Below are 19,295 nucleotides of genomic sequence, written 5' to 3' on the forward strand. Positions count from 1 at the left end.
AAAGACACACGTGTGTATGCGCGCGTGCGTGGGGGGGTTCCACAATCGCCATTTATTTCAATTACTCTTCTGAGGATATTCACGTAAATCATTTTTTTCATTTAATCCCCATTTTAATTTTCGTAAAAGTTTCCAAGTACCAATGAGGCTTTTTGGCACATCTTCAATTTTCCCCATTCATGAGAGGCGCCCAGCCATCATTCATCTGAGAGTCCATCTACAGAATGTCCTCAAATTTCTATGCAGCATATTTTGCTTTTTTTTCTTCAAGTATATAAGCAACAATTTCATTCCCGAGCAACGCCGGGTGCCTCTGCTAGTATATATATATATATATAAAGAGAAGCATTATATAAATATACACACACACACATGTACACATAATGCATACATTGTTAAATATACCTTGCATTTCCTCACTGTTGATGATATTTTCAAGGTCTTTTCATTCATGTTGTTGATGCTTCCCCTTTTATCTTGAGATCAATAATCAGTTACTAAATCATCAAAGATAGTCCTTGTCTCAGAAGTCATCATTGAACTCTTTCTCTTCTTCTGGCTCTTCAGCTTCTTTACATAAATGTGACCTGCAGCAATAGCTCCTTTTCCACATGCTTGTCTCCAGTTCTTATAGCCTTCAGCAACCTTTTCCCAGTTGTTAGGTTCGATATTAAAATAAAAGACTGATCTTGATGCACTCATTGAGCAGTGACCTTCAATAATTTCAGAGTAAAGGATCATTTGTTTGGGATACTTGTGTATGGCATCCTTTATACATGCCTGAACCATTGAAGTGAATGTTCTCCAGTGATGGTTAAGTTTCTCATTAATTTTGTTCTAGTCAGTATAGTGTTGTTTGTGACAGTCATCCCATTTGATGCTTGGGATCAGTCGTAACTTTGCTAGATGAAATCACTTATGTCATAGTGTTGAGTGTTTATACACTGTCCATGTCTCACAACAGAAACATCTGAAGAGCACAAAAGCCCAATAAATAATAACTTTTGCTTCATATCTCAAGTTATGACTGAGAGATACTTTGTGAGAAATGTCCAAAGGATTTGTAGGCTATTTGCTGTTGTTTGGTGATGTCAACTTCAAGGGGGTAGAAGTTGGACAAGATGCTGAGAGGTGAGTGATAAAACTAGTTTGCCAATTATAGTAATTTAAAGAGGTTTGTTTTTTTGCCTTTTTATAAATTCCACTCCATGGATATGTCATTCCTCTTGAGATATATCTTTCCAGAAGAAAGTATAACTGAGACAAATTTCTGCTATTTAAACTTTGTTTGCTAGTCTGGTTTCAGCAATTGCAGTGACATCAAGGGTGAACCTTGTCAGCTGTTGGGCAAACAGAGCAGTTCAGTGTTCCTGTCTGTTGATGATTCTCTTGTCTTGCAGAGTTTGAATGCTCCATGTTAAAGTGAGTAAAGGAACAGATCAATCTTTTGAATGGTTGTGATAACAAAATGGATAACCTACCAAATATGTTTATCCAGTTATAGGAGGTAGGCACAAGATGATTTTAGACCATCCTTTCTAGATCCATCTTTAGTGTGGAGTGGGAGCACCTTCTTTAAATATGTTTACTCCATCATGAAAGCAGCCGCCAAATTCAGGTGTTCTCCCCAATTCATCTTAAAGACAACCTTCACACCTTCCAATGCCAAAGTATCTAGTTGTAACTGAACATGATCACCATTAGACTTTGGCAGATGAATTGAAACCCAATGGTCATTTGCTAGCAAGTTTGATCAGAGCAGAGAAAGAGTTGTGAGTTTGATTTCCACAATGCCTGGACTTTAAGGCCTCTCTATCCACAGTACAACTGCACTGAGATGATAGAAGTCCTGTCCAATAACAGAGAGATGCCAGTGCTGCAGACTATCATGGTGGATTTGCCTTCATGCTTTCTTTTAGTGTCTGAATGGCAACGACAACTTGTGCTTCCATTTTAACAGTTCTTACTTTTAGAACTGTTGGGATTCCTCAAACATTCCTCAGGAGTGAACTCGAGACTGATGGCTTAGTCACCACTGACACTGTCCTGAAATGGACAGTGCAACATGTTATACCAGACACCCACAAATGTGTGTATATACACACACACACACACACACACACATGTATATCATACTGTTGTTATAATATGAATATATGTATACATAGAAAACATTCAAAATATATTTAATAAACCTATATTCAGTCTCATTAAGAATATATAGTATATGGAGAAATCACAAAATCTTTGACAGCTGAGAATAAGAATAATTTGATTAATTTCATCAGAGCTATGAACATAAAACAATTAAACAAATGTGTAAACATTAATGAAATGTGGTTACTTACTCTGAATTAGTAAAATGTGAGATGTAGTCATAAAATACACATTGCAAGAATGGCAAATCTTCAAATTGGACAGACGGATGAACATCAACTGCTGGAATCAATTGCATGCCTCGATCCATGCAGAACTTATCAATCTCCAACAGCTCACTGCAATAGGTAACAATTCATGTTATAAACATTGATATTATGTACAACATCTTACTGAAGGAAAGACTCAAAAGTATAAGCAAAACAGAAATTTACTACTACTACTACTACTATTGCTATCCCCACTGAGCTGGTAGAATCATTAGAGTGTCAAGAAAAATACCTTGCAGTATTTCTTTTGACTCTAATTTCTAAGTTCAAATCCTACCGAATCCAATGTTATCTTTTATCCTTCTGAATTGAGAAAATAAAGCACTAAGGTTAATGTTATCAACTAACCCCATTCCAAATTACTGATCTTGTACCTAATTTACAATTATGACCTTCACAGTGTTTGTATCTAGTCCATTCCCATAACTGTAGGAGTGGTCTGTACATTGAATTGGTTGCAGTCATATATTTAACCCATTAGCATTTAAACTGGCCACATCTAGTCCAAATATTCTGTTTTATGTTTAAATTGCCTTCTCGGACCTACACTACAATGTCATTCTAAAAATAAACAATAACATCATCAAACTGTTGATGCCATGGAATAATGCATAATTAATTCAAAATGAGCTGAATAAATTAGCATTATACTTGACAGAGTAATCAGAATACTAATAGGTTAAACCAGCTTTTTGTAAGTTTTAAATGTTCTCAGCTTTTACAATTTGTTTTTTTTCCTCTCAAATTGCAAAGCAAGAGTTATAAGCAATTACAGCATGAAAGAGCCATTTTAGCTGTCTAGAAGCACACTAAAAACTGCTGAATTCATTTTTAATTTATTTATTGTGAAGAGTCAAAATTACATTGCACATCTGCAGTAAAACTGTCAGTAACCAGGTCACAGTGCTGCAAACAAAAATTCTGGCACCCAACAAAATAAACAAAAATAGTGAATATGGTAGTTTTTGTATGTCCTTGTATGGTTGCAATGTAATTAGTGGAGGTGCAATGGCCCAGTGGTTAGGGCAGCGGACGCATGGTCATAGGATCGCGGTTTCGATTCCCAGACCAGGCGTTGTGAGTGTTTATTGAGCGAAAACACCTAAAGAAGCTCCACGAGGGTCTGGCAGGGGATGGTGGCGAACCTTGCTGTACTCTTTCACCACAACTTTCTCTCACTCTTACTTCCTATTTCTGTTGTACCTGTATTTCAAAGAGCCAGCCTTGTCACACTGTGTCACGCTGAATATCCCCGAGAACTACGTTAAGGGTACACGTGTCTGTGGAGTGCTCAGCCACTTGCACGTTAATTTCACGAGCAGGCTGTTCCGTTGATCAGATCAACTGGAACCCTCGACATCGTAAGCGACGGAGTGCCAACAACAACAATGTAATTAATTCATTTTCAACGCAGGGTCTCAAATCAAAGTCACAAGCCAAACGTGAACAACAAAGAGCAAGTTAATGGTGGTTTGTAGCATTCTTATGTTTCACTTTTCATACTGTATTTTCTGGCATACATGTTGACATAGTATAAGGTATAAGCATGTAGTGTAAACTTTCAAACATCATCACTATCTTTCTCATCCTGCTGCATTTCATATAGAAATTTTGGTCTTCCAATGCTGTGTTGACCAACCTTCTTTTTTGGCTGTAAATTTTGGTCTGCAAAATTTGACCTGTGTGCCAGAAAATATAGTAGTTGCAGAGAGTAAATCAGAAATCGAAGGCAGAGTTATTCTAAATCTGCTTCAGTAGATATATTTAACAAAGTATATACTCTTTTTACTCTTTTACTTGTTTCAGTCTTTTTGACTGTGGCCATGCTGGAGCACCACCTTTAGTCGAGCAAATCGACCCCAGGACTTATTCTTTGGAAGCCTAGTACTTATTCTATCAGGCTCTTTTGCCGAACTGCTAAGTTACGGGGACGTAAACACACCAGCATCAGTTGTCAAGCGACATTGGGGGGACAAACAGAGACACACAAACACATACATATATATACATATACATATATATGAGGGGCTTCTTTCAGTTTCCGTCTACCAAATCCACTTACAAGGCTTTGGTCGGCCCGAGGCTATAGTAGAAGACACTTGCCCAAGATGACATGCAGTGGGATTGAACCCGGAACCATGTGGTTGGTAAGCAAGCTACTTACCACACAGCTGTGGCTTTGTGGTTAGAGTATTCATGAGCTTAATTCCCTGCAGTACATTGTGTCCTTGAGCAAGACACTTTATTTCATGTTGCTCAAGCCTACTAAATTGGCAAAAATGAGTTGTACCTGCAATTCAAAGGGTCAGCTTGGCCACATTCTGTGCTATGCAGAATCATCCTGAGAACTACATTAAGGGTATGTGTGTCTGTGACATGCTCAGCTATTTGAATGTTAATTTTATGAGCAGGATGGTTTCTTGATTGGATCAACTGGAACACTCACCATTGTAACTGACAGATTGCCAGTTATCAAAAGAGAAAGCAGTACCCATAACGCTGTACAGGGTTTCTGAAGCTGCTAGGAGGGAAGGAAGAAGGTATCCATGAACAGGAGACCAGTCCTGAGTGCTTGCAGCAAAGTTGACTCTACTAAAAGCACCCAAGGTTATAAACTGGTTGTGCTAAACCAAGTGATTGATTAAATCTACCATGCAAGAGCACCATGGCAGGATTTGAACACTGACTGCAAAAGAAGCTTAACAAATAGAACAAGACATCTAGTCTGATATTCTTACATTTCTGCCACACAGCACTCAACTTGTACTTCTTTCTTATCAACTCTGAAGGAATGAAAGGCAAAGTTGATCTAGGTGGGATTTGAAACCACAATGCGAAAAGTCAGAATAAATATTGCGAAGTACTAAGAACTTGTTATCTTAAAAGGGATTCAAGATCGAACCTGTTCGTTCTAGTTGTTACATTCCAGGTCAGTCCTAATTAAGCAGACATGTGATCAAAGACATTTAAACTGGGGCCATTACTGTCTTTTGTTCAGTCAGTGGGCATTCAAATTTGCATTATTCGATGTTCCTCTCTTAAGATTACTATGGTGTAGTCATAACGAGGTTTGGCTGCTATTTCTAGCAAGTTTGGCAACCAAAAAGAGGCTCTCTCATTGGTTCATATTGTGTTTGGTAGAAGCATGTAAGATGGTGGGGGGATGTTGTAAAGGTTATTATATTATACTAGCTGGCCCCATGCCGTCAAAAATGATAGCTAATTGTATTATATATATCAGATGCAAAATTATCACAGATACAAACATTCACATACTTCCCTTGTACATGCACACACAAATACTCACACAGAGTTGAAATGCTGTTTGATGTTTCTGTTCAGTTTTGAATGTCCACCATCCTACTTCCATTGCATGCACATACACACACACAACTTCCTTTTACATACACACACACACATACTCACACAAAGTTGAAACGCTGTTTGATTTTTGTTTCACCGTAGAACTTCCATCATCCCACTACCAAATTTGCCATCACCCCTTCCTTTCTCATTCATATGTTGTGACGGAGAAATACACAAGAGTATTATTATAGTGGATACACACCTACAGCTGTAGCACAACTGCCATGTTGAACTGGTCTGATACCGGAATCGAGTGTACAAATGTATCTGAAGAGAAAATGAAATATGGAAGAGAAAGCAACAACAGTAGCACTACTACTACTACTACTACTACTTGTAGCTCACTTATTCTTTTAAGGGTAGAGAGGCCCCTTTGAGTCTTTTCAGGTAAATGGTATTTTGATAAAAATACTGATGGCCATGACACCTTACCACTTTCCTCAGTATGAGATTAATGAATAAAAGAATTATACAAACAACAGCCTAAATAACAATAAAACTTCAGGTGATGGACTCTCAACTGGCAAGTGTCCCGTGGGTGAACAGCACAGGCCCAGTTATCACTATAATCACTATACAGCTGCCAGAACAAGATTGTCTAAAGCAATAAATATAGCTGCCATCTATATACTCTTAAAAGTGAAGTTCAATCTTGCTTGCTTGCTTGCAATGTTACACAGCCAAACTGGTGCATAATGGGAAAATATTTTGAAAGTAAAATGCTCCTGAAATGTGAATATGAATGGAATAAAACAAGTTTCGCGTAAATCGGACCAGTATTTATTGAGATATTCGGGGTTTTGGGGTATAAATAATAATGGGAAAATATTCCGAAAATAACTTCATTCATTAGACATTATGATAGGCAAAATATTTTTAAGTGAAAATGACTTTAAAAATATGGTAAATATTTTGAAAAAGACCTGTTCATAACCTTAATGTGAAATAGTCTTTTTCCATTGGTTTCTTTCGAGTGCATTCAACATATCTCCCCCTCCAAAAATTTGGCTGCTATTTCTAGCACGCCCTGCTACTATGTAACAGCTATTTGTGATAAACGACCTGAAATACCTGCTACGTTGTAGCAGGGTGTGCAAGAAATAGCAGCCAAATCTTTCCTTTTCTGGGGAAAGGAGCTGGTTATGCGTGGTTTTTGATGTCATATTTGTTGAAAGCATGTGAAATAACATGGGGGAAAAAAAGAAACTCACAAAACAAAACTCTGTTGCTGGGAAACTCAGACTTTCCTGGTGACCCAACGGGTCACGAGTAGTCTAGTGGAATGTTATTTTGTGAGCAGACCCATTGATGGTGAAGGGAAGCTGATAGGAAAATATAGAAACTGAATGCATGGTGTCTGGATGGAGATGCAGGACTCAGATGTTATGGAACTGAGATGCCGCCAATGCCAACAACAACAAAATATAAACCTGTTCCTATAATCTTTAAGAAATATCAATCAATCAATTAAATGTGCAAATAGATGAAAAATTGAAGCAATGTCAGGAAATTTTGGCATGCAAGATAAACAGAAACAAGAAAAAGTTTATGAAAATGAATAATTCATGGTACCTGATTAAACTTCATGAAAGCAATATTGTCAAGCATGTTTTTCAGAGTTTCCTGTAACAGACAAAAGAACATATTGTACAAAGCTGTCTAATTTTTTTTTGGGGGGGGGGAGAGGGACTAAATAATTCAGCAGAATAAACAAATCATTTCTTTAAAACAAACCAAAATAATAAAAAAAAAAAAAAGAAAAAAGAAAAAAAGAACTATTTGCTTCTTTGGTATTTGACATTGACAGAATGGTGAACTTAATGCCATGCCATGATGCCCAAGATCTCTTGGTATTCTTGGTTCAAAACTTCCCAAGTCAACTTTACCTTTAATCATTTCAGAGTAGATAAATTAAAGTACCAGTCACGTATAGGAGTCAATTCAACTGTCTGTACTCGGGTGCTGTACTCTAGTTAGAAATGGTTGTGATAATATATTTTATTGTTATTTAACCCCAGGTCAACCCTAGGCAGTGTGTGTCTTTTTTAAAGACATTTGGCTGTCTTATTTTTACCATCTTAAGTGACTATGCAGAAGCTTCAATACCTGCCTGTGCTATTATTGTTGGTTTCTTTGTCTCTGCTGAGATGCACTAGCAGGATGATGCTCAGTGACATGTAATGACATCTGATAGTCTGGTTGGTCATGTAATATATTCAGTTACATAATTAAAGAGGGAGAGAGAGAGATGAATTGAAACTTACTATATTAGGTACACGTCCTTTAGATACATCAAGTAGAACTCCTCTGTAAGGCAGCGATGGTGAATCTGTAATCTAAGCAAAGAAAATGACAATATTCAGGGCAATAACATATACTGATTAGTTTGTTTTAGCCATAGAGGCTATGACCATGTTGGAATACTTCCCTTCATAATATGTGATATTGCTGTTTTTTTTTTTACGAGGAATAAATTAACTGCATCTGTGAATTAAGATTTTCTATATAAAATGAAAATAAACATTAATGGTAGCAAATCTGGGACTGGGTTTGTTTCACCATTCTGTCCTGGGTATGAATTTAAACTGCATTTGGTAGTCGGGCTTTAGTTTGGGAGTTGTAAGGTTTTGAGGAGTGTGACCACTTCTCAGCCACTATTGTTTCTAAGTCTGCTCTGACTTGGAGTAGTAGCATCTGTCTAGGTCTCAACTATAACTTAAATAGCATGTAACCACTTAAGCCAGGGTATGTTGAAATCATGGGATGCAGCATGGTGGAAGTGAATTATTTTGGCAGATGAACATACTAAATCAATGGCGAATATCACTGATGCTGAGTGGATGAACAGACAACAAACTGTTAACCATCAGGTTCAACTAGTTCAGTTGTTAGCAAACTGCTGCTATCGTCTGTAGTCATGGCATGAGCAGAAGTGTTATTTTAACTAGTGAAAGACCAATGTGACTAAAACACACACCAGACATTCATGCTTCATCTCTCAACTGGGATTTCTGGGATGGAAGTTGCTTGACTTGATTAACTGACTGTAATCAAAAACAAATGCCCTGTGTTTCAAATAATTATGACCTCTTCAGTGCAGAAGTTATAAGAAAATCTCTAAGTAAATGCATGAAAACACACTTGTTGGCAGGGGAACAGAGAAAAAAATGAATTACTTTTAGATGCTATCTGTATGAAATAACAATAGTTAAGTTAATGTTAATCTACTTAGTACATGGAGAATTATATCTATCTATGTACTGAAATTCGACACAGGATATTGCTGCTGTTGCTCTGGTTGTTGTTGTTTACCCCGCATCATCTATGATAAATCAGGCCAATGATCAAAGCCATTCTGACCCAAATCGTTTTGACTTTCTATAATTTTGAAACATATGATATGCCCTTCTTTCTTTTAAGTAGGATATAGCTTCAAGGAGCTGTGGGTAGTAGTTTCTAGCAGGCTGAGTAACTGCATAAATACCACCTTGCTTGTTAGAATACAAGAAATCAATAGTTAATAAACTACACATTTCAGAAGGGATAATTAAGTAACTGACCATCACTCTCTAGTTTCTATTTACCTGTATGTCATAATCATAACTATCATCATCATTAAATGTCCAGCTTCCATGCTGACATGGGTCGGACAATTAAATAGGATCTGATGAACCAGGGGGCTGTGTTAGTCTTCAATGCTTGCTTTTACATAGTTCCTATTACTGGATGCCCATCCTAATGCCAAACACTTTACAGTGTATACTGGGTCCCTTTTTCATGGAATTGGCATTATTGGGGTCACCAAGTAACTCACAAGACAAGCCCACTTGACTGAGTGGGGTGGGGGCAGTAAGTATATACCAGAGACAATAGAAATCAGCAAATGGGGCACATGCAAGTAGGGGACTCACACAGATACGAGCAATTAACTAAAACGATAAAGAAACAATTAATTCATAGTAAACAACTATGTTCATTGGCAAATTGGTGACATAAACTTGGTTCCTTGAAAACAAAACAACAATATTTTAGCACTCACAGATCGTGCCAAAATTTTACTGTGAAAAGAACAAAAAGCAAAAACTTACTTCTAATAATGGGATACTGATGCCTGATTCTGTTTTGTATAAATTGAACAACTGGCTTAATGTAATAATTGCATAAGAAAGACTTTGGATATCATGAGCCAGGATTTTGACCTACAAAAGAAAAGAGAAAGCTGAATATGTCATCATCATTTAACATCCGTTGTCCATGCTAGCATGGGTTGGGTGGTTTGAGTGGGCTGGCATGGTGGAAGGCATGTAAAAGTAAGCACCAAGCTCCAGTCTGATTCGGCATGGTTTTCTACAGTTGGATGCCCTTCCTAATGCCAACCACTCTGAGAGTGTAATGGGTGCTTTTATGTGCCACCGGCACAGGTGCCATTTGCGTGACACTGGTATCTGTCATGACTGTGATTTTGCTTGGCTTGATGGGTCTTCTTCTCAAGCACAACATAATGCCAAACGCCTTGGTCGTTACCACTTTGATAATTATTAAAATTGAAATAATAATAATGGTTTCAAATTTTGACACAAGGCCAGCAATTTCTGGGGGCAGGGGTTAGTTGATTAGATCAACTCCATGTCTCAACTGGTAATTATTTAATTCCTAGAGAAAGGATAAAGGCAAAGTTGACCTTGGAGGAATTTGAACTCAGAACATAAAGATGGACGAAATACCACTAAGCATTTTGCCTGCTGTGTTAACAAGTCTGCCAGTTTGCTGCCTCAATAATAATAATAATCCTTTCTACTATAGGCCCCAAACTTGAAATTTTGGGGGAGGGGGATAAGACAATTATATCAACCCTAGTGCGTAACTGGTACTTATTTCATTGACCCCGAAAGGATGAAAGGCAAAGGTGACCTTGGCAGAATTTGAACTCAGAATGTAGCATGAGATGAAATACCGCTAAGCATTTCTCCCAGCGTGCTCACGATTCTGTCAGCTTGCTGCCTTTATAATAATAATAATAATAATAATAATAACAACAACCAACAATAATAATAATAATCCTTTCTACTTGAGGCACAAGGCCTCAAATTTGTGGGGTGGGGACTAGTTGATTATATCGACCCCAGTGTTTCACTGGTATTTAATTTATTGACTCTGAAAGGATGAAAGGCAAAGTTAACCTTGGCGGAATTTGAACTTAGAAATACCACTAGGCATTTCTCCCAGTGTGCTAATGATTCTGCCAGCTCGCTGCTTTTAATATAATAATAATAATAATAATGATAATAATAATAAACATGGATGTACACTAAGAAGCTCTCTCTCTCTCTCTACAAAACAAACTCAATCCAAAAACATCAGTGCGATGGAAGGAAAACTTCACAAAACAACTGTGGGAAAAGTTCTGTTAAAGCAGAGAAACTAAAAAACTGGGAAGATTTTTGTCATTTAAAGGGTAGTTTCTTTCTTAATTGCAAGATATCTCTGTGACACATTTGACGAAACAATAGACCATCTCATCTCGGGATGTCCTATCCTGACACCAAATAAATATAAAAATCACCATGATAGGGTAAAACAGTATTTGCATTGGAAAATACGTAAACACTACAAAATCAGTACTTCTGCTTACTGGTACAAACACCATCCTCAGCCAGCCATTGAAGGTAAAAATTTCACTATCCTAAGCTACAGAAGCTTAAAGAACCATTGAACAGTCAGAAATTTGACAAGAAAGTGGAGGTGGAAGCTTATAAAAGACATCAGCAGGTTCCCATGTCACAGCTTTCTGCAAACCAGAGAGCAGATGTGTAGCTGGGGCAAGTTTTCAACCAGAAATAAGTTGATATGATAATAGAATAGTATTGTAGATAGGGTTATTAAAACTAACAGATAGATCTGGAAAGACTGGAAGCAGACAACTATACAAAGTAGCTAAAAGAAGCTACACCTGATGTGTAGCTTCTCGAGAATAAAAGCAGAAAAAAGAGGTTTGCGCATGTTACATGACATGAGAATTGGAGATGTAAAATGTTCTGGATTGTAAGGCAGTGAACTAGAGAAAATTGAGATGTCATGGGGAGTAGTGTGTATGGAATGATAAGGGCATACTAGCTCTCAATGATATTGAAAAGAAAGAAGTATGAGAGGTTGCTGTATGAGGAGAATGCATGAGAGAAAGCAGATCTTCTTAACAGAGATCCATCTGAGGGACCAACCACTGAAGCTGACAAGTCAAAAGCACAATCAAGAAAATCAAGGCTAGAAAGACAGCCTTGTTACTGTCTGTCATACTGATTCTTATTTCTTTATTACCCACAAGAGGCTAAACATAGAGGGGACAAACAAGGATAGACAAAGGGATTAAGTCGATGACAACAACCCCAGTGCATAAGTGGAATTTAATTTATCAACCCCGAAAGGATGAAAGGCGGAATTTGAACTCAGAACGTAGCGGCAGACGAAATATCGCAAAGCATTTCGCCCAGCGTGCTAACGTTTCTGCCAGCTCACCGCCTTGTCTGTCATACTGATTCTGCCCAAGAATTACATTAAGGATTCATGTGTTAGTGGAATGTTCAGGCACCTACATGCTAATTCAACAAACAGGTAATTTTGTTGATCAAACCATCGAATACTCATTGTTGAAACTGATGAAAATTACTGCTTCAACTCAGAAATAAAAGTAAAAGAACCCTACAAACTATGGAATCAATTTAGCAAGAAGCTGTTTACCTGAAAAGTCTGGATGATGATTTTGTAGCTGGCTTTCTCCACACACAGTCGGCTGCTAACATGACATAGGATACAGGTGGTGTTGTACTCATATGCTGGTGACTGTAAATTAATGATTGTTTCGATGCCCATGGATGTGAACATGAACTTTCGACAGTTCCACACTTGAGCCACAGAATGTATGCCTGTTTTTAAAAAAAAAAAAATTAGTGAATAACAAAAGACAAAAAAAGGTGGGGTGGGGTGAGACAATTCATTTTGAGTATTCCTCCATCACCATGGTTTATTTGGAGAGGGAAAGAGAGACGGAAGCTATGTTCCTCACAGGTCATGTGACACTGGTGACACTGATATAATTGCTGTTTAGTTTGAACATCGTTTTAAGTCACTATCTTCTGGGAGAAAGTTCCAGAGGATTAAAGCTGAATTGAGAGAGGGGACATTGGGTTAGTGTAGAGCTTGGAGAAGGAGAGTGAAACAGTAAGGGTGATGTGAGGCAGAGAGGTAGGTATGTCAGGTGACCCTGGGTGGAGTATGAGCTGTAGTGAATAGAAAAAGTAGAGTATTTGATCGGTAATTTGTTTTATTGACTCTGGAAAGGTAAAAATTGAATTTCATGGAACTTGAACTTAGAAACTAATTTAAATAATGCAAGTAAGGACATGTACATGTTTGAAAAGTTGATGAAAATGATAACAGTGGCAACAATCAAGATGATAACAACAACAACAAGGATGACGATGATGACTACATCAAGTGATATATACAATGACAATACTAAAACAACAATGATAATAATAATATTAATGATGATGATGATGATAATGCTAAGAGTGGTAAATGTGAGGGAAGAGCAAACAACTTACTAATATCTGACATAGTTGACAGATATATGTGGAGGACATCATCTGGGATAAAATGGTTCCCTTCTTTCTGGACAATAGACTGTGGTCGAGGCCACAATAGGGACAGTTGTTCCTCTGTCACCACAGTCTTTGGAAACATCGGTAGACATTCTAATTCTTTCTGTAGGAAGTAAAGCATAGGAAGATATAATCAAAGTTTATTGAGAATTTTCCTTCTACAAAAAATTTCTTTCAAAACCTGTTTTCAGCAATGGAAAATTGTGATTTTTCCCATCCAAAACAGCTTTTCAAAATTTGAATCCCTCTTTCACTCACCACTAATTCTTTTTTTTTTTTTTTTCAATTTTTCTCAAAACATTTATTTTGAATTCCAATGTTTAAAAAATACAAAGATCATAATTCTGAAAAAAATTTTTCCCCCCAAAATTCATATTTTAAAAAAGCACTCTTCCCCACATTTCTGGAACCTTAACCTTATCTGCTAACCCTAACCAACAACAACCTTCCCCAGAAGTTTTCCAACTCATCTATTCATATGTGTTCTTTGTGGATAGCTGTTGAACCAGCAAGTGACATGAACAAGATCTTAGAACTATTTACCAAATAGATAGCATTATCTGTACTTCATGTTCCATACCTACATTCTCTCCAAGTTTTAACAGGAAATTCAGAATTATTTCAAACTGTGAAGTTTGCCCTTTTGAAGGTTCTTTTGGTGATGTTTGATGTTGATGACACAGCTTTCTTTGACTAAATTTTCCACTTTTGTGCTTTGGAACAGGATTAGTAGTTTGTCTAAATGGTATTAATCCTTTAGTATTCAAATGACTCTATGATCAGTAATGCTTATTTATTCACACTGTTTCGAATTAATTATGTATTATGTTGTACCTCAAAAATTTCGATGACATGATTGTTTATTTTTAGAATGACTTTGTAAGGTAGGTATGAGAGGCCGAATCTGGTCAGTTTTTACATAAAACAGGTAGAATATATGGTATAGATATGGCCAGTTTAAATGTTAAATGGTTAAACCTATTTTGCACTTCAGAATCATGAGTGTGGACAAACAGAATAGTATCTTTCTTGACTATTTTTCGTCTTGGTGTCCTGAGTTGAGATATGTTCAATTCCTTTGCCCTTTTAATATGTTGGTATTGGAACTTTCTCAGGATACTTTAATAAATGAGTCAACAAAACTAAGTGAGGCTGGTCTAAAGTGTTAATGGATAAAATATAGGGATATGCAAGATCAACTTTTGAGAGCATAGTTTATTATGAAGTGAAAATACAGACTAACAAAGATATTGAGCTAGTAGCACAATTGGATAGTGTACTGTACTTATAGACAGTACCTTCACTGTAAAAGTCATGGATGAGAAAGGCAGAGGTTGTGAGTTTGTACCTCACTTAGAGCACTGATATTTAGTCCAACTTATGCCAGCATGGAAAATGGATGTTAAAGGATGATAGGATGATGATATCACATGGATTTATGAGTTCAAATCAACAGCTCTGGTTTTGCTTTCAATCCAGCCAGGACACTTCACACTGTACATGTCAGTCTGTGTAGGAAGCCATGTAGAACAGACAAGAGCTTGTTAAAAAAAAGTCATCTGAAGTAATTGTAGCTCATCTACTTAATACTATAATAGCTGAAGTTAAGCAAAGAAACTGAATCTTTGAGGAAACTTCTCTGAATAATGTATTAGAACAAGAGTCAAAAAAAAAAAAAAGGTGCAGATGTAATATAAATGGATTGTAGGTCTATGTTTAATGTAGATGATCTGTAATGTTTTTAGGTGATACACTTAATTCTCTATTGTCATCAGTTTTAACCCTTTTATAATCATAATTCTAACAAAATACACAGTGTATATGTTTTAATAAATTCTACATTATTTTGTTTTATTTTTAGAAAAATTGAAAAGAAAATGTTTGGCGTTTGACCAGAATATCAAAGAGAACTTACAATTTGGTTGGATAGTTCTTGTATTTTACTTCCTGAAGATGTAGGAGGTATACTGACAACAGGATATTCTAATAAGGGAGATTCAGTTACTGTATCAATTATTTCTGTTGCATTTGTCACACTATTTTGAATGACTGATTCTGATAAGGCAAAGTCTTCAGCTGAACAAGAAAAAAATCAGAAAAAGAAAAAAAAAAAGAGATATATAAAAAGCAGTTATAGTGAATTTAACTTAAACATCATGGCAAGACAATTACATTGCAGCTAGAAAACCCTCAGAGTAAAGCTATGTCACTATGTTTTTAAGAAAAACAAAACATCTTATGATCTGAACAAGTGAAGTCATTAGGGACTCACTATTCAGGTTAAATTCTAAAGTTTATTTTTCATTATTCTACATCAACAAAGCTGAAAAATAAATATCATTCTTAAAGTGGTGAAAGAAGACTGGACTGCCAACTTTAAAATTTTATTGACATTTTTCTGTCATCAATATATTACCTGATACTCTCTTAAGATGATTACACACACACACACACACATTCAAATATAGGCATGTGGTTTAGTAGCTAAAGTATTCGGCTCATGATCATAAGGTTGTGAGTTCAATACTTGGTGGCATGTTGTTTCCTTGAGCAAGACATCTTATTTCACTTTGCTCCAATTCACTCAGCTGGCAAAAGTGGGTTGTGTCTGTAATTCAAAGGGCCAGCCTTGACACATTCTGTGTAATGCTGAATCTCCCCGGGAACTACGTTAAGAGTATGCATGTCTGTGGAGTGCTCAGCCACTTGCACATTAATTTCACGAGCAGGCTGTTCCGTTGATTGGCACAACTGAAACTTCTAAAGTCAAATTCACTGCAGTTACTGAGGAGAAAACATTCTCTGTTATGGTAAAAGGTGTAATAACACCATATCTGTCAGTGTTGGTTCCAGCTGGATTCTCAGACACAACATTTCTAGCCCTTTAGTTGTTATCAATGGGAAATATGAAAGAGAGCTAAGTGTGGGCAGATTTAAAGCCATACAATTAACATATTTTAACAAACCTAAAGTTTGTTTATGCCCAAACACTGCGATACTGCTGAATTTCTCCTGATCTGACAGTCTAACAGTACAACTCAGTCAATGTTATTGACAGTGATTTTGTTAAAGCTATGGCTTTAAGTCTGTCCAGAGTTGCCTCTCTTAGTTATTTCCCTTTGATAATAGTTAAAGAGAAGCCAGCACTGGACAGACATGGTGTTTTCACACCCTTTACTATAAGAGAAAATATTTTCACCATGGTAACTGCGATGAATTTGCCTTTAAAAATTTGGATTATGTTACAAACATATTTTAACTAACCGAAAGTTTGTTTATGCCTAAACACTGCTTGGCACTGATACTCTTGAATATATATAATCATCATCATCGTTTACTCATAAGGTATCAAGGCTAGAATAAAAAGTACTTGCTCAAGGTGCTGCACAGTGCAACTGAACCTGAAACCATGTGGTTAAAATGCATACTTTTTAACCACACAGACATGCCTGAATCCATGAAGATTTTTATCAGAAAAGTATATTATGTTTGGTTTAGGAAATTTAACTTTATGAAAGGGAAAGATGCTACAATAATAATTTTAATATTTCAATTCTTTGAGATATGCAGTTTATCTCAAAGGCTTCTCAAGAGTAAAAATGTTTTGAACCACTGGGCTAAGCCATTTCTCTGCCAAAAACATACCTACCCCACCATACCAATGCTGTTACCTATCTGCATGTATAAATCAAAAACGTAAAATTAAAACAGAACACCAAGGATTCCGCGGGCGGTACACATGTTTCAAGCTTTATACACAAACAGTCGTTGCATCATTATATGATTGTGATATAATCTTGGGAAAGAATATATTTGCGGCTGAAGATAGCTTTATACCATCCTGTCTATCAATTATATACTCATATAATGATGTAACGACTGTTTGTGTATAAAGCTTGAAACACGTGTACTGCGGAATCCTTTGTGTTCTGTTTTAATTTTACATTTATTCTTTCACCTCGACCACTATCTGGCATATACAGGTGCTTACAATTATCAAGTATTACCTCTAAAATTTGCTTTATCTACATGTATATGTATCTGCCAGTGAAGAGTCTGCATGAAGGTCCTCTCCATCTTAACCTTGAGTAGATAGGCAGGCAAATAGGCAGACATGCAAGTGAAAGTGAGCAGGATAGTCAATGAAATAGAATGACAGAAAAAAAAAGATAGGTAAACAGATAACTATTAGATAGATATTAGACAGATAAGTATCAGATAGAAACTGTTAGTTACACAGACAAATAAATAGACTTAAATAGGCAGACATGTGGAGGAAGAGAGAGAAAGAGAAATAGAGAGAAAAGGGAGAGAGACAGACAAATAGCCAGAGAGAGGGGGGGAGAGAGAGACAGATAAATAACCTGACACAGAGATAGAAAGAGAGAAAAAAAATCACCAAATCTGGACTTACTAAGAATGTCTTGGAATAGCTTTTTACTAAGTTTAGTTGGAGGGTTCTGCAAGAGGCTGAGTAGAATTGCATTACGATCTGCAAGATCAAGAGCGGATTTGCCTATATTGTCTCTGTAAGGAATAAAAAGGGCAGGAAAGTACATAGATAAATAAAAACTGTTGTAATTAATAGATTATGTGGTTGTGTGGGTGTACATATGGCTGGGTGCAAGTGTAGGTATGTGAATGGCTAGATGTATATATCTGTATGGTTGGATGTAAGTGCATGGCTGGGTGCAAATGTGCAGTAGAATGCATGTGTATGAGTGGTTGGATGCATGTGTGCGTGCATGTGTGGTTGGATGTATGTGTATGGTTGAGTGAATGAATATGTATGTGTAGCTAGGAGTAAGTGTGTGGTTACGTGCATATGGGTTTTGTGTGGCTCAATTTATGTAGAAATATGTAGTTGTTGTTGAACAGCAAGTCAGCTCTGATGGAGTGGACCTATGATCGAAAACACTCCAGTCATGGCCATCCCACTCTTTCAGACATTAGTGTATCTAAGACTATATTATTCAATGTATCCTTTTAAGATACAGAAATGTTATTTGAGAAAGATTTTTGGCAACTATTTTCAATGATGTGAGTGAGCGTGTTGAATCTCCCTCCCTATATATATGTGGTTATTGTTGTTTAGCACCAGGACAGCCTTGTTTAAGTAAGCTTTGGACATATCATCTAAGATGCACACAAACACATATATATCTATCAAAACCACTCACAAGATTTTGGTCAGCCTGCATCTATAGTGGAACACATTTGCCCAAGGTGCTATGCAGTGGGACTGAACTTGGAATAATGTGGCTGGGAAACAAACTTCTCAAAACACAGCCATGCTTGCACCTCTGTTTCATAAAATTTAAGAAGACTGCAAACTTTTATGAACTTGTCCAAAACCACACAGAAGAAAGAGACCACTATACCGAAGGTAACTGGGCAGAAAAAATTTACAATCAATAAATGTCTTAGAACAACCAGTCACTCATCTGGGAAGGCCTTGAAATCAATGTTACCAACTAGGGAGTATGTGTGACCCAGTAATAATAAAAAAAACTCAAAGGAGGTCTGCAACGAAATAATTTTACTCAACACTTTGCAAGTGAATCAGTGGAGGCCAAGATGCGTCTTATTTACTTGACAATTTATGCACCACATTGCAGAAATCACAATGTAAGTATATCTGAAAGGATAGTCTTACACTGTTGTACCGTTGAATTACAAATAATGCTCATCTGTTATGTTTGGGTGACCCTATAACTTCCAATAGTACAACTGTATTCGTCTTTGCTTAGGAAAAATGACTAAATTGTGGGTGTGAAGTCCCCATGAAGGGGTCTTTGTAACTTCTAAGAAGAAATTTTAGAAATATTACTTTATTTGTGTGTAA

At 36.7% G+C, this 19,295-nt stretch overlaps 1 protein-coding gene across 1 annotated transcript in view; it reads right to left on the reverse strand.

The window, feature by feature from the left end:
- Window positions 1-19,295, reverse strand: part of LOC106872824 (uncharacterized) — a 54,433-nt gene that overhangs the window by 18,649 nt on the left and 16,489 nt on the right. The window contains exons 7-15 of the mRNA XM_052969142.1: window positions 17,865-17,977; window positions 15,366-15,526; window positions 13,394-13,553; window positions 12,528-12,712; window positions 9,881-9,991; window positions 8,057-8,128; window positions 7,365-7,415; window positions 5,995-6,059; window positions 2,349-2,495 (exon numbers count right to left, since the gene is read on the reverse strand). Coding sequence (XP_052825102.1) covers window positions 2,349-2,495; window positions 5,995-6,059; window positions 7,365-7,415; window positions 8,057-8,128; window positions 9,881-9,991; window positions 12,528-12,712; window positions 13,394-13,553; window positions 15,366-15,526; window positions 17,865-17,977 — 1,065 coding nt within the window. The remainder of the gene's footprint in view (window positions 1-2,348; window positions 2,496-5,994; window positions 6,060-7,364; window positions 7,416-8,056; window positions 8,129-9,880; window positions 9,992-12,527; window positions 12,713-13,393; window positions 13,554-15,365; window positions 15,527-17,864; window positions 17,978-19,295) is intronic.

Source organism: Octopus bimaculoides, chromosome 7 (genome assembly GCF_001194135.2).
Source record: "Octopus bimaculoides isolate UCB-OBI-ISO-001 chromosome 7, ASM119413v2, whole genome shotgun sequence".
In the NCBI taxonomy this organism is placed as follows: domain Eukaryota; kingdom Metazoa; phylum Mollusca; class Cephalopoda; order Octopoda; family Octopodidae; genus Octopus; species Octopus bimaculoides.